Below are 17483 nucleotides of genomic sequence, written 5' to 3'. Positions count from 1 at the left end.
ACTAATGAAAATAAATTTCATCGGAATCACATTACAGTCAACACACCCATGCAGACATTATACCTATATGTATACGTGTATATACCAGTAGCATCTTTACTCAAAATAGGAAGAATGTAATTTCCAACCTAATAACCTTGTTTTAGGTCCATGAAAGAAAAATTGATACTCTCAATCCCACATCTCTTGATTTTTATCAAATAATCGTGATAATAACAATAATAACAGTAACAAATGTAATTAAAGACTTGTAAAGCGGCTCACTCCGCAGGTTTAAAAAAAGTACTCCGTCAATTTCGATGACTTTCTTTTTATACGGTGATGAATAATTATCCTCCATACGTATGAAGAGTGAAAATAAATCACACTGAAAATGGCTGATTAAAATTCGAGCCTAATGACACGTCAACAGGGCGTAATGTGATAAGAAATGGTCGAGGTGATGTTACAAACGACACGGTATCTGCTCAATTTTATCGCGTTCGTAACAACGGTGAGCGGCAAGGTTGGGTCGAGTATCAAGTCAAGGCTCGGTGGCTGCGACGACGGCGCAGAGACGCTGCCGCAGGGATGAGGCGAATAAGTGGAGCGAGCCCGGGGTGGTGGCAGCGGTCCGTGATGCCAGCCAGACCACGCACTCTCCTTCACTACTGCGGCTCCTATCGCTGCCACGCCGCCAGCCACGCGCCTTCTTCCAAGTCCGCTCGTCCGACCTCAACACGGACTCACTACTCGCGTCTGACTCCGATTAGCCTCCTCTCCGCCTGACCCTAACACGGAGTCACTACTCGCATCTTACTCGCGGCGCTCACGACTAGCCGCTTCCCCGTCTGACCTCGACACGGACTCGCTACTCACGTCTGACTCTGATTAGCCGCCTCTCCGCCTGACCTCAGCATCGACTAGCGCCTCGCGTCTGACTCCGATTAGCCTGCTCTCCGCCTGACCCTAACACGGATTCACTACTCGCATCTTACTCGCGACGCTCACGACTAGCCACTTCTCCGTCTGACCTGTACATGGACTCGCTACTGGCGTCTGACTCACGACTAGCCGCCTCTTTGCTGGACCTCATCATCGACTCGCACTTTGCGTTTTACGCTGGTTAGCGGCTTGTACTACTAGCAGCCTTTAACTTTACTTCACGTGAATCTAAACTCGTTATTGATCGCATCTTTTTCGCGATTAACCACGGTTACTACTAGCACCTAGCTTCGTTTGAGATGGACATTAACTCACAATTTATATCTTACTCCAACTAGCTGCCTCTTTATCTGACGCCAACATGAACTTCGTAGTCGTATCTTACTCACGATTAACCGAAATTACTGCTACCTGCCGATCGGCTGATCAGCACGCTAAATAACTACTGGCTATTGCTTAGCCGCTCTAGTGGAGGCAGTTGATGGATGCCGGAGTCTGGAGCCCCTCGATTAATCATTCGTCCGATTGCGTACCACCATTTTGAACCGATTTCCCGATGACTCGTGATGTTTGCAGGGCGAACGCCACTCGAAACCAGAATTAGCTCACCGTTCTGATTAGGATATGTTACCCTGTTTGCCTTGCTGTTTGTATATTTGGACAAAAAGATTATATTATCTCGAGTCATTCTCATTGAGGAATTAAAGAATAAAGTTCGTGGTTGATGAAAATTGTCCAGGTGATTACTGTTTACTCATATTTTCAATTAACAATTTTTCTTTATACGGTGTTCCAACCAAGTTGATTTTCGTCGGTTTATACCTTCGTCAATCTTTCGACAATTTTTCACCTACGGTATCTGGGTGAGTAGAAGGATTATTTTCCTGGTGAAAAAACTATCTGCGGATGCAAACAATTATATGCAGCGTAATGAGCGGGAACCAGAATTGTGAGACAAAATTTTGAGTCCTTTATTACTGCGAATTAATGTCAGTATAATAACTTCTATACAATACCCGGTTCGACTGACGAATTCGTCCCCGATTTAATTCAGAGCAAAATTGTACCTCTTCATGCACAACCGAATAACTTGAATACATCTCTCCGAGAGTCTTTTTCGTGCTCATTAAATTGTTCAGCTTTCAACGAATATAACCGCAGGCTTAAAAACCACCATTTTCTGTTTATCGTCTGATATTTGAAGGGAAATTATTTTTTAAAATAACTTGACGAACCGAGACCACGACGAGCAGAGTAGAAGAATGAGCCATTACAACGCAATTAGTATCGGGTAGAATAAACTATACACAGGGTATCTTGACGGCCAAAAAATGCGGACAGCAAGGCACCTAAACACTGACATAAACAACCTACTACCGTCGGGGCAAGTTTATCTAGTTTATCCGTCTGTTTCGAGCGTCATTAGTTAATTGAAAGACCGCATGTCGGATTAAAGTTGGACGTACGATCCATACCCACTGCCAAGAGCATGAGCATGCTGCCGTTGCCGCTCCGGAGGATTTCCTCAATGTGTTACACGCTATACACCCGGCATAAACCGGGGCCACACGCGGTGGGTGTGTGGGGTGTAAGTATACGCTTTGCGGCCGCGCCTCTCAGCCCTGGACTATGTCGCAGAGCGTATTCCTTCGTCCAGGGCCGTACTCCTTCCAAACTGACAGGATCCTCCAGTTCCCCGTCTTTCGTTTCACGGTCAAAAATCTTCCGAATTAGAAAGAGAAAGTAATAAAATTCCGTTTTTTTCATACAACGGTGATGAAGGGGATAAGAAATCGACATTGACGATTTTTTTAATCACAAATTGAATGACACAAAGCGAAAGTTTTCCGTAAAACTCACCACTCAGCATCAGCAGAAGTTGAATTTCGGATTTCTACTACTATTGCTGAAAAAAATATCTCACGCGGATTGCGTCAGTAAGATAGGGATATTTTTTCAGAAATAACAATACCAAGCCAGAATCTAACTTTGGCTGTCGTTCCAAGCAGTGAGTTTTACAGAAAACTTCCGGAATAAGAATAGGCCTCGGATTAATGAAAAATGATCGAATTCTCATGCGTGGATGAGAAGTTTTAAACGAATGGAACTGACACATTTGCAAGGATAATTCCTTGGACAACCGTATCGTTTCTGAGGGTAGTTACGCCCCTGGTTTCTTGTTCCCCAGCGATTTTGGACCAGGACACATGTCTCCAGACGCACTGCGGAAGTGTCTGGAGTTACGTAAAATAAAACAGGCATGCCCGGGCGTTAATGGAATTAGGTATAACGCCTAACCTACCAACCCCGCAGGGTCCTGGGTCAAGGGAGCTCTTGGGGCTGCAGGGGGCATTTTCCGGGAGCGTGGCTAATTTACGTTGAATTAATCCAGTCAGGTTGAAATAATTATCCCTGTAATCGTACCACGAGGTCGGCACTAGTCGCACTTTCCTCCAGCTCCCAGCCGACGTTTGCTTACTGCTTTACGGCCAATTATACAACCTGCAGGCGTTATTTAACCGTGCGTGCGTGCGTGTGTGTGTGTGTGTGTGTGCGTGCGTGTGTGTGTGTGTGCGCGTGTAATTAGACGCTACGCATAAGCCTGTGCTACCCTAGAGATGGAAGCAAGTCGTTGAACGCGCGAAGAACAACAACGAGGAAACGGAGCTTGAGGAAGATTCAAAATTTCCCGCCAAAATGATCCACCCGGGCCACAGCCCAAAGCCTGCGCTGCGTCACCGACGCGAGCCCGAACTCTCCTCATTCCAGAATTTTCCGACTAAGCTTAAACGCGATCGTTACGCTGTTTACCGAGCTTGGCGGACTAAATTAGAGCGTTTTTATTTCTCCTTCCGTCTCCCTTTTACCTTTTTTGTCGCATTTTTTTTTGTAGACCTGTTATTATTCGTACATATTTATTTTATTCAATTTTTTCTTTTTCAACCCGGAGGCGATGAGAGGAGATTAAAAAATTGCATACGTATTTCCGCGGTATATATTTATACCTACTCATGTATATACAATACCTGATTAAAATCTGCGGTAAATGAAAAATAAAAATAAGGTGACAAATCGGGCAACGAAGAATTATCGCGGGTTTATTTTATACTGAAATTAAATATCTATGAAAATTGTATAATACACATTGTAGAATTTGTAATCCGCTCCGTTCTTCGCGTTTGTATTTTCAATTAATTCTAGACGAATTATCGAATACGTAACCTGAAAGTAGAACACACACACACATAAACACATACACAAGATTTTGGATAATCAGCAGGTGTTCGTACCTACTGTGAAAAAATATCGCAAAATCAAGTTCTCATTTTGAATTCGAATGAGAATTAGCGAATATAAACAGTTGAAAGAAAAAAAAAGGAACGGGAGGGATGAGGGTCGCGATCACGTTTCGAGTATGAAAAACATGAAGTAGGTTGTACGAAAAACATAGACGAGCATTAAAGTGAAAAGGGTGGCCAATTTGAGAGAAACCAGAGGAAGTTAATAATTGACTAAGGGTGAGCTGACGCGTTGTTGCTATAGCAAAGTAATTAAGTTAATACGCGTGATAATTGGCTAACTTGAGTCTGGAAAATTGGCCACCAGTGTACCGTGCCGCTCGCTTTCTCTCCTGAAGAGGCGCTGAGAGCAGCGCTACTCATCATCACGTGCAGCAAGCGTCTAGGCATTGTGTGAATTAAGTGACGATTTTGCACGCGCAGTTTCTTCCGCTTTTGCGGCGAAGAGTGTTTGCTTTCCTCTGGAGACTTGCAGCGCGTCGTTTTTGAAAAAACTGCAGCAAATAAACGCCAGCGATCGGTATACGTATAAATGGTATATAATCTATTCGGAACGAAGATTGTTCGAATTACAGGTTACAGACTGCAGGGTATAGGCACAGAGCTAGCTAACAGCGGAATGTGATTAAATTCCAGACCGACAGTTTCAGAGTGACAATATTAATTTGAAAAAGTTTTGGAAACTCGGTTACTCCCCCGAAATTCCCCCGGCAACATCGAGATTACATTCGAGAGACTCGAGTAGGTCCGGGGTATGGGATTAACGCTCCCCTGGCGTTCGATAAATGTACTTCGGTATAATGATTCACGGTGTTCTCCGAAATCACACCATGGACCTAAAAAATTGCTCGTCGGAAAGCAAGAACAAAAAAAGCTTTCAGTCTATCACGAATTTTGCACCCTTGTGCATTTTTCCAGGTGTTGTTCACTCTTGAAATGGTCCTTCTATAACGCAGAACATTTCAAATCGGACTTGACATTTCACGTTCCGAATCACTCGAGACCAGCAAAAAGCATTTGAATTGGAATCACTCGAAATTTTCTGCAGTTAAGAGATTCACAACAGCACTTGTGACCGTTCGAAATTGTTTAAAATAATGGAATGGTTTTTCCACCATGAAACCAAGAGACTAGCTTTATTAACGAAATAAACTCGTCAGGCTTGAATTTGGAGTCGATAACAGTTTCTCAGTTATGGATAAATGCTAGGCGAAATTGATATCGAGAACGGCCGGTAATGGCCGCAATGCGTTTCACGCACTAAGACAAATCGTTCGCAATTCGCGAGCGCAGGGAAAATTGTATCGTTGCGGAGTAGGTCAAATTGCGAATTCGTACACGAAGAGAGGCACAAGTGGGTTATACAGGAGAAAAGCCAATATCCATCAAATCTCGGCTAGCACTGGTCTCTCTTCCTCTCTCTCACTCACTCACTCGCTCCAGACTCATCTCATCTTCGGCTCCGAACCCTCGACGTCGAATAGATGTGGTAGTTAATAAACTAGCGGCTCTGCGGTGGTCCGTAACACCGTTGGAATTTTAACAATGTTTTACTACTTTTAGCCTGCACATCGATCGAGTTCGGTCTGCGGGCCATTCGCGGGAATGAATCGCCCAGACGAATAGCGAACGAGAAGGTATAATTGTCTTTTGAATATTAAAGCACAATTGGAAGAGCTTTCAATACTTTACACTACAGGTAAAAACGGCTACGAACCGCACGTCAAGCTGTGACGATTCGAATGTGGTATGAATTTCGAAACGAGGGCATCGTGGATTTCGAATGGGAACCACGGAATTAATCGCTGATTGGTCCGTGGCTTTGGAATGGCCGTTGGAACTGCGACGCGGTTTCGTTTGAAAATGCGATACCTGCTTCGAATGGTTCGCCGACGTTAATTCGTGGTGATTTGCAAGGCGAATGAGGACTGGCTAACGATATGATGAAGTCTTAGTACTCTCCTACATTTCAGTGAGAAAAGAAAAATGGTGTACGAAACTCTAAAGTCCGTACGTAAGTATGAGTTGGAATGATAAGAATCGGGGTCGTATAATAATTATGGGACTGTCGACTTTAGCGCGGAATCTCTCATTACCGTAGATGTCTTTGTGCAGGCCTTGGCCAGCTACCGCTGAGAAATAATAAGCAGTCATCCGTGATTCAAAAGAAGTATAATATAAACGGTGTCTCACCCCCGGACTTCGCAACGGACGAATCGAGGAATTTTTTCAACCTACACGAACGCGGCACAATTCATGTGGCTCAATGAATGAAAGAAAAAGAAGAAAAATTAACAGCAATTTTAAGACCCCGAGGACTTCTTGGACTGTTATAATCATTTGTAAATATGAAATTTTACCTGAAATAGACCCACAAGACAGTTATTTCGCTGCAGTGGATGAGTAAAAAGTGCAAGTACACAAGAAGTCGCGATACGGTTTCTTTTTTCTCACATTTTTCATACTACATGTACACCGTATAAATAAAGGTTGACGAAGAATTTCTGTTCATTATTTTGGTTCCTCAGTGAAAATTTCTGAAGTCTAACAATTTTTAAATAAGAGCGAATCGAAGTTTCAACCAATCACGGCCGTTCTCGCGTCGAACGAAGAATAACGGTCATTCGAGCTTCGAGACGCCACCGCTAGGGGCGAGCCACGATTGGTGGGAGCTTTGATGCGCTCTAATTTGAAGAGATCAAGAGCTGAGAAATTTGTGGTGACTGAATTTGGCGCGGATTTTTTTCCGCAAGATCAATATATAATGATCGTAAATGATGGAATATCGCAGCTGTAATAAATCGTTCGCCAATAAGAGTACAGTTCTATATAAGGCAGAGACAACGATTAGGATTATTCTATAAAAGGTAGAAAAAAGTTTTATATAAATAAAGCATGAAATTAGAGTTGAAGAAAAAAGGAATACATATAAATAAATATGTATATGTAAATTGTAAATAGCTGCCTGTAATATAAATACGTGTATTACGTATAAGCTGACAGCAGCGACACTACCTCATGCGACAAATCATTAATCGGTACGTATGTAAATACAATATCACATGATTTACGCTCTAATCGTGTCTACATCTATGTATATATAGTTGCCCGACAAGAAGCTAATACACACATACCGGAGACACACCATGTATGGTATAGATAGACGCATGTATATATATTGCAATTAGAATATATACATATATGTATACATACATGTGTATGAAGTATGTACCGTTGTATGTATGTATATGTATGTATATTAATATAATATACAGGGTTATCTACATAATAATCACGCAAGCTCTAAACTCTACCGTGCAGGGCGAATAATTTATAGATAATCATTTATTTCGTTATTTTAAGATCAGTGTTTTAATTATATATATATATAATATATAGTATATATATGTATATATAGGTATATAGGAACGGCATTAAGAATACAGAAATACTGACCGCTCGCACTACAGAAATAGCTATATAATTAATTTAATGTATAATATGTATAATGTAGTTCGTATACATATGTATGTACGTATTTACGTGCATACAACATACGTGTGCTCCCGTCTCAAAGGCATAAATATCGAAATGAATATTTCACCTACGTAAGCATACATATATATACGGAAACATATATCGGCGTAGGTTCTATTAAAAAATATAGGTATATACGTGTGTGTTAAAGAAAATGTGACGAAATGGTAAAAACAAAGGAAAGAACAAAAAAACTGTCATCCAAGCTACAAATTCAACAAAATTTTCAACATATACAGGGTGTCCCGTTTGAACCTTTTCCATTAACGTCTAATATCATAGCAATTTTATTGTTTACCCTCTTTTGCCTCTCTTTCTCTCGTTTTCTCTTTCTGTCTTTCTTTCACTTTCGTTCTTTTCTCATCGTAAGATTGAAACGCGATATCCGGTAAACGTGACGCACTCCATCGAGCACGAAAATTGAGATCCTTTCTATAGCAGTTTTCGATTTTTTCAATTTTTTTTCTTTCTTTCTTTTTTTTTTCTGTTGTTTTATTCTCTACATCGTTTTATTGAAAAAAAAATGTCTTCATCTTTGCCAGATAGCTTTGTCTATCGAAAAAAATATGTATACAATATTAAGAGAAAATATAATCGTCAAGAAAGAGAAACAAGATCAGTTTGATGACGTATAACGAAAGTTAAGAAAAAAAGAAACTACTACTAGGGCACGTTATTGAAAATTGAAAGCAAATTTATAATAATAGATATAATAATAACGATAATAATAATAATTATGATAATAATGATGATAATAATAATATGCGTGTGGTGTGAGACATTTGTCGGCTAGTTTATGGGATATTACTCAAATATTTTCACCGACCCGGCATGCATGTATATAGTATATATATATAGGTAATTGTATATTATTTTGTATATGTACAGGTATAATAGACGGGTGAATACGGAGCAGAGGTGGGTTAGGTTATATTATATAGGGTGTCTGTATGTATAATAATATACTACTACTCGTGATACATAACGTGTAAATACGTATGGTATACAGGGGGGAGTAGATCACATTTCAATCGACAAGATCGATCGTGTCTCCGCATATTATATTATTCCCGAGGGCGAAGATGAGTGGATACATATGTATTTGAGGTATATATAACGTTATGGATACACATAACCCATGTACCCATCACATAAACAAAGGGGAAGGAAATAAAGTTGCACGCGGTTTGACGCGGCTCGGCGAAGCTGTGAAGTAATCGCTTTGTGTACGTATCGAGTGCATGTATAGGTACTATACAATTTTTTCTCTCCCCCTCCTTCATTTCTTCTCATTCTTCTCCCGAACGGTGCTCAATATTTGTCTCCTACCGGTGTGCGTGACGCTGCAAGTGTGGCGAGATTATGCGTGTACTTACGACTAAACAAAAGGGGGAGAAAAGTGGTATGCAAAAACGGTGACAATAACTCGAGAATATCGATACATCTACGCACCGGAAGTGAATTTTATATTGAACCGTTCAGGTGTGACGATGTAACTATAAATATGTATCTATGTATGTGTGGATGTATACCTTTGTAAACGGTTTATTCAGATTTATCGGAATAATTTCATTAGGCAGGTATACTCTGTCCATTTTGTCAAAAATATCTCGCTTTGGCAACGTCTTCGTATCATTATTACAGATTTTTTTATGAAAATTTTTACCCCCCTCCCCCCCGGGCCGCAGAATACACGAGAAATAATAATAATGGTTATTACAAGATGAAAGAAAATTTTCATACTGGGTCAGTTTCAGTTCAGTATTGCATCTATAAAGTATGTTGTACAAAAATATTTTATAGATGTGAATGTGTGCAATCACGATGCTTGGGTTTAAAACACTTGTTTATTTTTTACCAGAGAGCACTTAATCGACCTTGTCTATTGATATACGCAACTTTACCCTGTATCAAGTAGAGACTATCTATTGTAGGAAAATTAACACCCGCTTCCTTCACACTGTCCAGTCGCCCTTAATCTCACCAAGCGATTGTATATTATGCGTGAATGTAAGAGCACAAAATTTTTTTTTTTTTTCTTATCAACAACAATTGGAGGTATTATTTGTGCAATTTTAATTTTGTTACTTTGTTTTAGTAAGTAATAATAGGCATGACGAGAATCCAGTTAATAATTCTGATTTTCGATCAGTTTCAAAATCGTTTTAGTCACAACAAATTTGACCACGATTTAGCCAGCTAGAATTTCACCGAACAGTCAAATTTTGTTTTCACTCTACAATAACGCGTATTTAGAACACTATCAAGATTGAAAAATAGTGCTCTGCGATTAGTCGATTAATTGGCAGTTTCGATTAGTTGAGTTTTTCGCTTCGATCGTTTTTCCACTTACTCGATCAATCGACAGTTTCGATTTATATGACGTTTTACCTTCTGAATTATTATGATGCACTTCGATTGATCGATTAATCGTAAGAACGATTAATCGCAGCTGCCGATTAATCGATTAATCGTACAGCACTATTACAAACGCAAGTGTATTCACCCGGTTTGAAAGCACCAGCCGCGAAATAACTTTGAACCTCGAACGAGGTGGAAACGTGAGTTGTTGGATATTCAAGAAACGTGTTCGGTAAGACCAGATGCGCGTCACGCGCACATGTAATAATCGCTTGGGGAGGTTAGACGAGACGAGACACGGAGGTTGGTGGATGGTCGGGTGGTTATGTAGCATAATAGAGAGAGATGTGAGATTAGCCGAGTGGTGGTTGATTGGTTGGTTGGTTGGTTGGGTAGTTGATCGGGTGGATGAGGAGGGGGGTATACAGTATATAGGTAATTGAATAATGAACTTGTTATTTCTTATAGACATGTGAAACTTACAACGTCGATAATTTGCATAAGGGTAAGACCGAAGCTCAACTGAAGTGGCTCGGACTCGTTGCCGACAGGCCGCTCCAGCACGTTGTAAGAGTCCAGGAGGTCGTTTAGCAGCTGCTTCTCGTGATAACCGCCACTTACCAGCCCTGACCAATTATTATTACAGTCACATCGATTATGCAATTAGCCGGCTCCTTCTCTAACAAAATCGCGATTTCGATCATTCGACAATCCTCCCTGCAGTTTTTCGCCTCAAACTATGTATCTTTTCATTTTATTTCTCCCCCTGATACTCCCGCACTAGCTTTTCTGTCCTTCGCTAATCACACTCGTCTTCATATTAATTGTGTATCATGCCGACGAAATTTCGACGATTACGCATCACGTGTACCAGCCACTGGTAATCGATTAATCGATAAACTAATCAACGAATCATTATTCACGCGGATAACGGCCGATTTTGTGTAACGGCCATATTGTGGAATGTTAACCGGCGTGAAATACGCGGATATGTAATGCACGTATGCGTATGCGAGAATTTAAATCCACGGATAAAGGAGTCCCGACTCCCGAGTTTACCTCTGAAATTGATATACCTACCTCCGTATTATAATAGCAGAGAGAAAGATATTAAACGTATATAGCTACTGTTACTGTATGTACGTATGATATGAAACAATGCTCTATGCCCGAAGCGATTCTCCGCGCGCGCATGTGTGTGCGGGTTACACAACCTGCAGGATAAATCCTGCGCGAAAATCCTGACAGTGCGCCAGTACCGGCTGAATTACAGAACTCAGAGAACCACATCTGACTGGTACATGAATAATGTCGGATGAGAAAACGGAAAGAAAGAAAGCTGTTTTATATGTTATAGAATTCCGATGGAATAGAATATGGGAATAAAATAATAGCGCCGATAAAAGGAAACTTTTCATCTGTCCTAATTTCGTTCACGAAAATTAATTAGAAACAAGTGACGAACGTCGAAATCGAGGTAGACTTTCATTTTCGTACATTATAATTGCATATCGGGTTGTTTCCGAGTTTAGTGAAATGGTGTAAATCCGCCTGCATTTGGGCAATGCGGTGTACATCCTTTTACATATATCCGCCTGCATTTCGGCAACTCAGACTACGTTTCACCGATCGGAATTTGTCTCGCTGTTCGCGATTGGCCGACAACTTCATTCTCTCTCCAATCGTAAACCGCGAGACAAAATATGTCGATCGGTAAAATGTACCCTCAGTTGCCGAAATGCAGGCGAATTTACCCTGCGTTACAAGAGTAACGGAACGTTTCCATGAAATAACTGTGTGAATATATAAGATACGTAAGATGAAACGACGTCTGTGAACGAGATTTGGTTCACCCCTTTTTTCCCAGCAGTTTTTCCTTTTCTTACTCGAGGTTAGGCTGTTGGTGGCTCGAAAAACTACGCGACATCCGCCGGGCTGAATATTAAGGGTGTAGGATCACTCCTGCCGGTTCTTTTTCCGAAAACGACGAGGATTCGGGGATCTTATATGCGGCAGACGCCGGTTGGAAACAAACGAACCGCACGCACCTTTCGCTCTTCACCGTTCTCACATGACAATCCAATATATATATATATATATGTACATGTATTTACGCCCATCCCGCGCATAATACAGACGGATCGTATACGTGATCGGAATCGATTCTCGAGGAAAATCGTCAAATTTCACGCCTACACAGGGGATTTTTTCGCGCCTAGCAAAATTTGATCCCCCCCCCCCCCCCCCCCCCCCTTTTTTTCGCTATGTATAGACACCGACCTCGTCGTCGGCCGCCTGGATCGGAAATATCTAATATGCGATACACGATATCATTGAAGCCCCGAACTCGAGACTCGGGGACTCCACGTTTCTGAAATGCCTCGAGGTATCAGTGTCAAGTCGTTCTTGCAACAAAGCTACCTTGTTGTAGCAAATATATCACCGATTTTCTGCTTACCTCCCCCCTCCTACATTTTGTTTCAATAATCGTTAATTTGCGGTGCAGGCACACCTCTCAACTTTCATGATTGCCGTTAAAAGATATTTTAGTAACAGTAAATCGGACTATTCGATTTAACAACACGTATTGCCAACTGTGTCACAGTGTAAATTTGAAAAATGGTAATAATTTAAACTTTGAATCCTTAGTTAGTGCCTTTTTTCTTTACCCTTATACGTAGAAATTGGAATGATCTGAATTTTTGGATACCTATACCAGAGCTGAAGTAAAAAAAATATCAGAATAAACTGTTTAAACTTCTACCCACCGACGCTCGTCACTTGTTTTATTTATTGTATTATGCATTTGAACGCCGAACTTTAAAACGTGGCTTTCACTGAAATTTTCGCGCCAACTCACTACACAGTTAGATAAATAATGCGGTTCCTAAGTGTGGAATTTACCTTTTTCTGCTCACGTTTTTTTTTTTTTTTTTTTTTTTTTTTTTACTAAAACGATCGAGATTGCAACCCTCTGATTGCGAGTGTGATTAAATATCTGCGACAAGCTTTTCACGCTGCTGCGAATGACGATGGCGGTAAAATATCTATATCATCGTATCGAATAAATAATTTTATCTACCTATATCGTATGTAAATAACTATATCTTTACACCATGGGTGTAACTATTTTCGAATAAAAAATAAATGTATGCTCAATAAATAATACATATTATATGTATGATAGATCATGCCTGAGGTATAAAATATACCTGAGAATATATCAATATGTATATATATATATATATATATATATATATATATATATATATGTTCGAGTTCAGTATGAAAGAATTTAGACAAGACGAAAAAAAAAAAGAAAATAAAAAATAGAATTTCACTACGACAGAAAGAAAAGATCGAACGACGTTGTATATCAATGATATACCTATTATTATATAATTTATGATATACTAAGTATTGTTTCGAGCATATTGATATACCTATATTAATATATATATATATATATGTATGGGTGGTATTATAGGTATAATAATAATAATAATAATAATAATAACAATAATAATAATAGTATGTATAGGTATATAACAACTGATATATTGAGCTATGCCTTGCATTTACACGTGTGATATTCGGTATTTATAGTTATATTTTAAATCATGGCGTTTTTAAATTGGTGGGCACAAGTGTGTTTTATATATATTTATACATGTATATGTATATATATAAATATATCTATATATGTATGTATATGATATTCGAGTGTATATGTATATATAAATATATACACACACACACACTGCAGGCGCGATGCTGATCGTTTAAAGGCGACGGCGATTCGGCACGCGACAGCGTTTAGTCATGTGGAAAGATCAACATACTTGCAATAATTCTGTGTCAAATGATCGCGAGGTCAAATTTCCGGTATTTTTTTTTTTTATTTTAATAAAAACTGCCATTCGTTGCAGGAAATTCGTATAGCACCGGACATAAAGAATAAAGAGAGACAAAAAATAGGAAGATAACAGATTCAGTGAACGCTGTTGCGCGCCTATCATATATGTACGATGATTTAATGAGGTTGATTTCAGCAAGTGCGAATTGAAAATCGTTCGAAATACACAGAATCCATTTTAACGTTTATTTCAACACATTGATCTCTTGGCTTGCAGAAAATAACTATTACAATAGGAATTCTTCGTTATATAAACGTTGAATTTTTAAGCCTGCAGGAAATTCAAGATTGTCTTTTGGAAAAAAAAACCTAAAGAATGAATTCCCACATTTGTTATACTCAAGAAAATCACCATAAATTTCTGTACTAAAAGCCGAATCATCAAAGCGAAGTCATCTGAGATGAAAATTTTTACTCTCAAAATAATCTTCTATAAGAACAAGTTAAAACTCTGTTCAAGGCAGAAATAAAGAAATTTTTCTAAAACAAACGAATCTCGACTCATTATTTACCGCGATATGTTACCCGCTTCCCATGTTATCCCAGATAATTTCATCGACTGGATTCCACGCTTTGAAGTGATTTTCAAAACGACAAACGGATGACGAAGAAAATTAATTCAAAAACAAAAAAACAATGATCAAACAATGAAGGTAAAAAAGAAACAGAAAAACATCGTTTCATATAATAATCATCAAGATAATATATATACAATGTATATTTATATAATATACGTATAAGTATGATTTCATACGTTTATATATATATATATATAAATATATATATATGTAGCTATATGTATCACATGAACATGTTTGGATGAATTCGGCGAATGATCATGTATAGGTATGATGAAATGGTTATATATCGTGAAAGCTCGTTGTTGTAATAAGCTTACACGTTCTCATTAAACGCTTGGCATGGTGATAATATAATATAGTATATGTATATATAGGTATATGCATAAAAATACGTGTATACATATACTTATGTATACGCATATATATATACTTTGTTTTTTGGTTACTATTGACTTACCCGTTGCAGCCAGGGCGACGGCAGCCATGAAGATGCAGCATCTCATTTTGCGGGTATATTTTCAACTGTTTTTTCTTGCCTTCGTCGTCGTCGTCGTCAACTAGTCGTATAATAAAGTAATATTATTTATTACTGTTTTTTTCTCGTTGTTCTTTCATTTATGAGGATTATTAATACTTTTATTATTGTTATTGTTATTATTATTGTTGTTGTCGTTTCCGGAGTTTAAAACCTTCGTTACATCAAGACGACGATTTATTATTATTATTCTTATTATAGCTATTATTATTATTATTATTATTATTGTGATTATTATTCACGTGGTGATATAACAATTACGTGGGAAAAAATTCAATTACTATACACGTTTACGAAATTCGCTCTACCCGGTGTTACGGATATACGTGTACATGTATGTATACATATATAGATATATATATATATATATATGCGTTAGAACGTGTATACAAACACACGCAGGTAGACCACATGCATATGTCAATAAACAAAACACGATTGTCGGTGTAATTCTTCTCTTTAAATTTTGAATTACAATTTGAAAAAAAGGGATGCTGCGAAGCTGAGGCGAAGATGAAAGAATCGCTGGATGATAGGGTGAATCGGAAAAGGCGGAGCTACAGGATAAATAGCAGCAGCAACACGACAGCGTTACTGATGATTTCTGATGTTGCTGCTGCAGCCACCGAGGGATTGATGCTCTTGCCTCTTTTACGAAAAGAGAGAAGAATCGAGAAAGGGAGAGAGAGAGAGAGAGAGAGGGAAATATATTTATAGAGAGGAATCGAGAGAAAGGGGATAACGTGTAACGACGACAAACGAATCGAGAACTCGTCCTGGTCGCGGATGCACCACAAGATCTGAGGGTTTATTCAAAGTCGCCGATTCAACTCTCCCCGCAGATCGGAGAGAAACAACCGTGAGAGACAGACCGAGGGCGAGTGTGTACGTGTGTGCGTGTGTGTTCCTATTAAAACAGGTAATCCATGAAGGAACGAGGGCCGGTTACGATGCAGCTGACGTCTGGCAGGCTAATCGCATGACCAGGAACATGTGCAGACTGCAGCCGAAAGCTCGCGCGTGCAGCCCGTCGTACCCTCTGTTCTCCGCTAATACCGTGCGGACCGGGCGCAGGTCCGTGATCCCCGCGTCTCCTTTTTCCGGTGCTGAGGCGAATTTTGTCCAACCCGCAAGTGATCATTGTGTAACATTTCCCCGATGATAGTGCAGCGTTTTGTTCTTCCCTTCCCTTGCGGTCCCGCACCGGTTTTCCTTCTTCCTCGGCGCCTCGATGACGACCCGATGACGTCCTCTCGGATCCGACACGATCTCAAGGACTTGGAGCGCTCTTGGAGCGATACGCGTGTTCCCAAATTCTCGGGGATTTGTCGGTTCCAGCCGGCGGCTTGGACTGCTGCACCATCACCAGGTGACCGGATTTGATGCTGTGCGGGCGGTGCGCCCCGGCGTCGGTGGCTGAGGGCTGTCGATCGGTATTCGGGGTTGGACTGGCGCCCTGGTCGGCGACCAACGCTGGACTGATTTTAACCGACTGCGGACGATGTTCCTTCTCCTCGGGAGAGCGAGGGAGAGGAAGAGGGTAGAGAGAGAGAGGACCGGCACCCTGCAGCCTCCTCCTCGTCACCCTCGGCGGTGGGTGTGTGGAGGGGTTGGAAACCCGCCGGCTCTCTCCGCGAGAGGGAGAATCGTTACCAACGAACCGTTCTCCGGATCAATACCAAGCCCCGGCGCATGTCTACCGTATCTTTCTCCTCTCTATACTCCCGCTATTCCTTCCTCATACTTCAACAGACTCCTCATCGCGCTTCTATATCAACCGGACTTGCGAGATACCTGCCCTCTTCTGTACCCCTTACCTCTACCCCCGACCGACCTACGCAGATACGTGCCAGCTTAGACGTAGCGTAGTCATCCTGCACACGCAACAAACCCCTCGCGTCACACTACGCGACTCTCTTACATTCCCACCCTTAAACGGACTTTCTACTCTATCGCTAGTATTTTCATTGAACTTATACAGTGAACTTATACCTCTTATAGCTCTTATACCCTCTCCCTCTCCCTCTCCCTCTCCCTCTCCCTCTCCCTCTCCCTCTCCCTCTCCCTCTCCCTCTCCCTCTCCCTCTCCCTCTCCCTCTCCCTCTCCCTCTCCCTCTCCCTCTCCCTCTCCCTCTCCCTCTCCCTCTCCCTCTCCCTCTCCCTCTCCCTCTCCCTCTCCCTCTCCCTCTCCCTCTCCCTCTCCCTCTCCCTCTCCCTCTCCCTCTCCCTCTCCCTCTCCCTCTCCCTCTCCCTCTCCCTCTCCCTCTCCCTCTCCCTCTCCCTCTCCCTTTCCTTCTCATTCTCCCTCTCCCTCTCTCATCTCTTTCTAC

The 17483-nt window shown here is 40.7% G+C and overlaps 1 protein-coding gene across 3 annotated transcripts in view; it reads right to left on the bottom strand.

Annotated features, from left to right (window-relative positions):
• Positions 1–15173, bottom strand: part of LOC124411794 (acetylcholine receptor subunit alpha-type acr-16-like) — a 33802-nt gene extending 18629 nt beyond the window's left edge. For 2 of the 3 annotated variants that reach the window (XM_046891232.1, XM_046891233.1), the window contains exons 1-2: positions 15076–15173; positions 10605–10747 (exon numbers count right to left, since the gene is read on the bottom strand). In XM_046891232.1, the coding sequence (XP_046747188.1) occupies positions 10605–10747; positions 15076–15121 (189 nt within the window). In that variant the 5' untranslated portion in view covers positions 15122–15173. The remainder of the gene's footprint in view (positions 1–10604; positions 10748–15075) is intronic. The other variant, XM_046891234.1, reaches the window with a different exon arrangement.
• Between the last annotated feature and the right edge of the window lie 2310 nt (positions 15174–17483).

Source organism: Diprion similis, chromosome 10 (assembly GCF_021155765.1).
Source record: "Diprion similis isolate iyDipSimi1 chromosome 10, iyDipSimi1.1, whole genome shotgun sequence".
NCBI classification, from domain to species: domain Eukaryota; kingdom Metazoa; phylum Arthropoda; class Insecta; order Hymenoptera; family Diprionidae; genus Diprion; species Diprion similis.
Note: the sequence above shows the minus strand (reverse complement) of the source record. Positions and strands in the feature narration are given on the sequence as shown.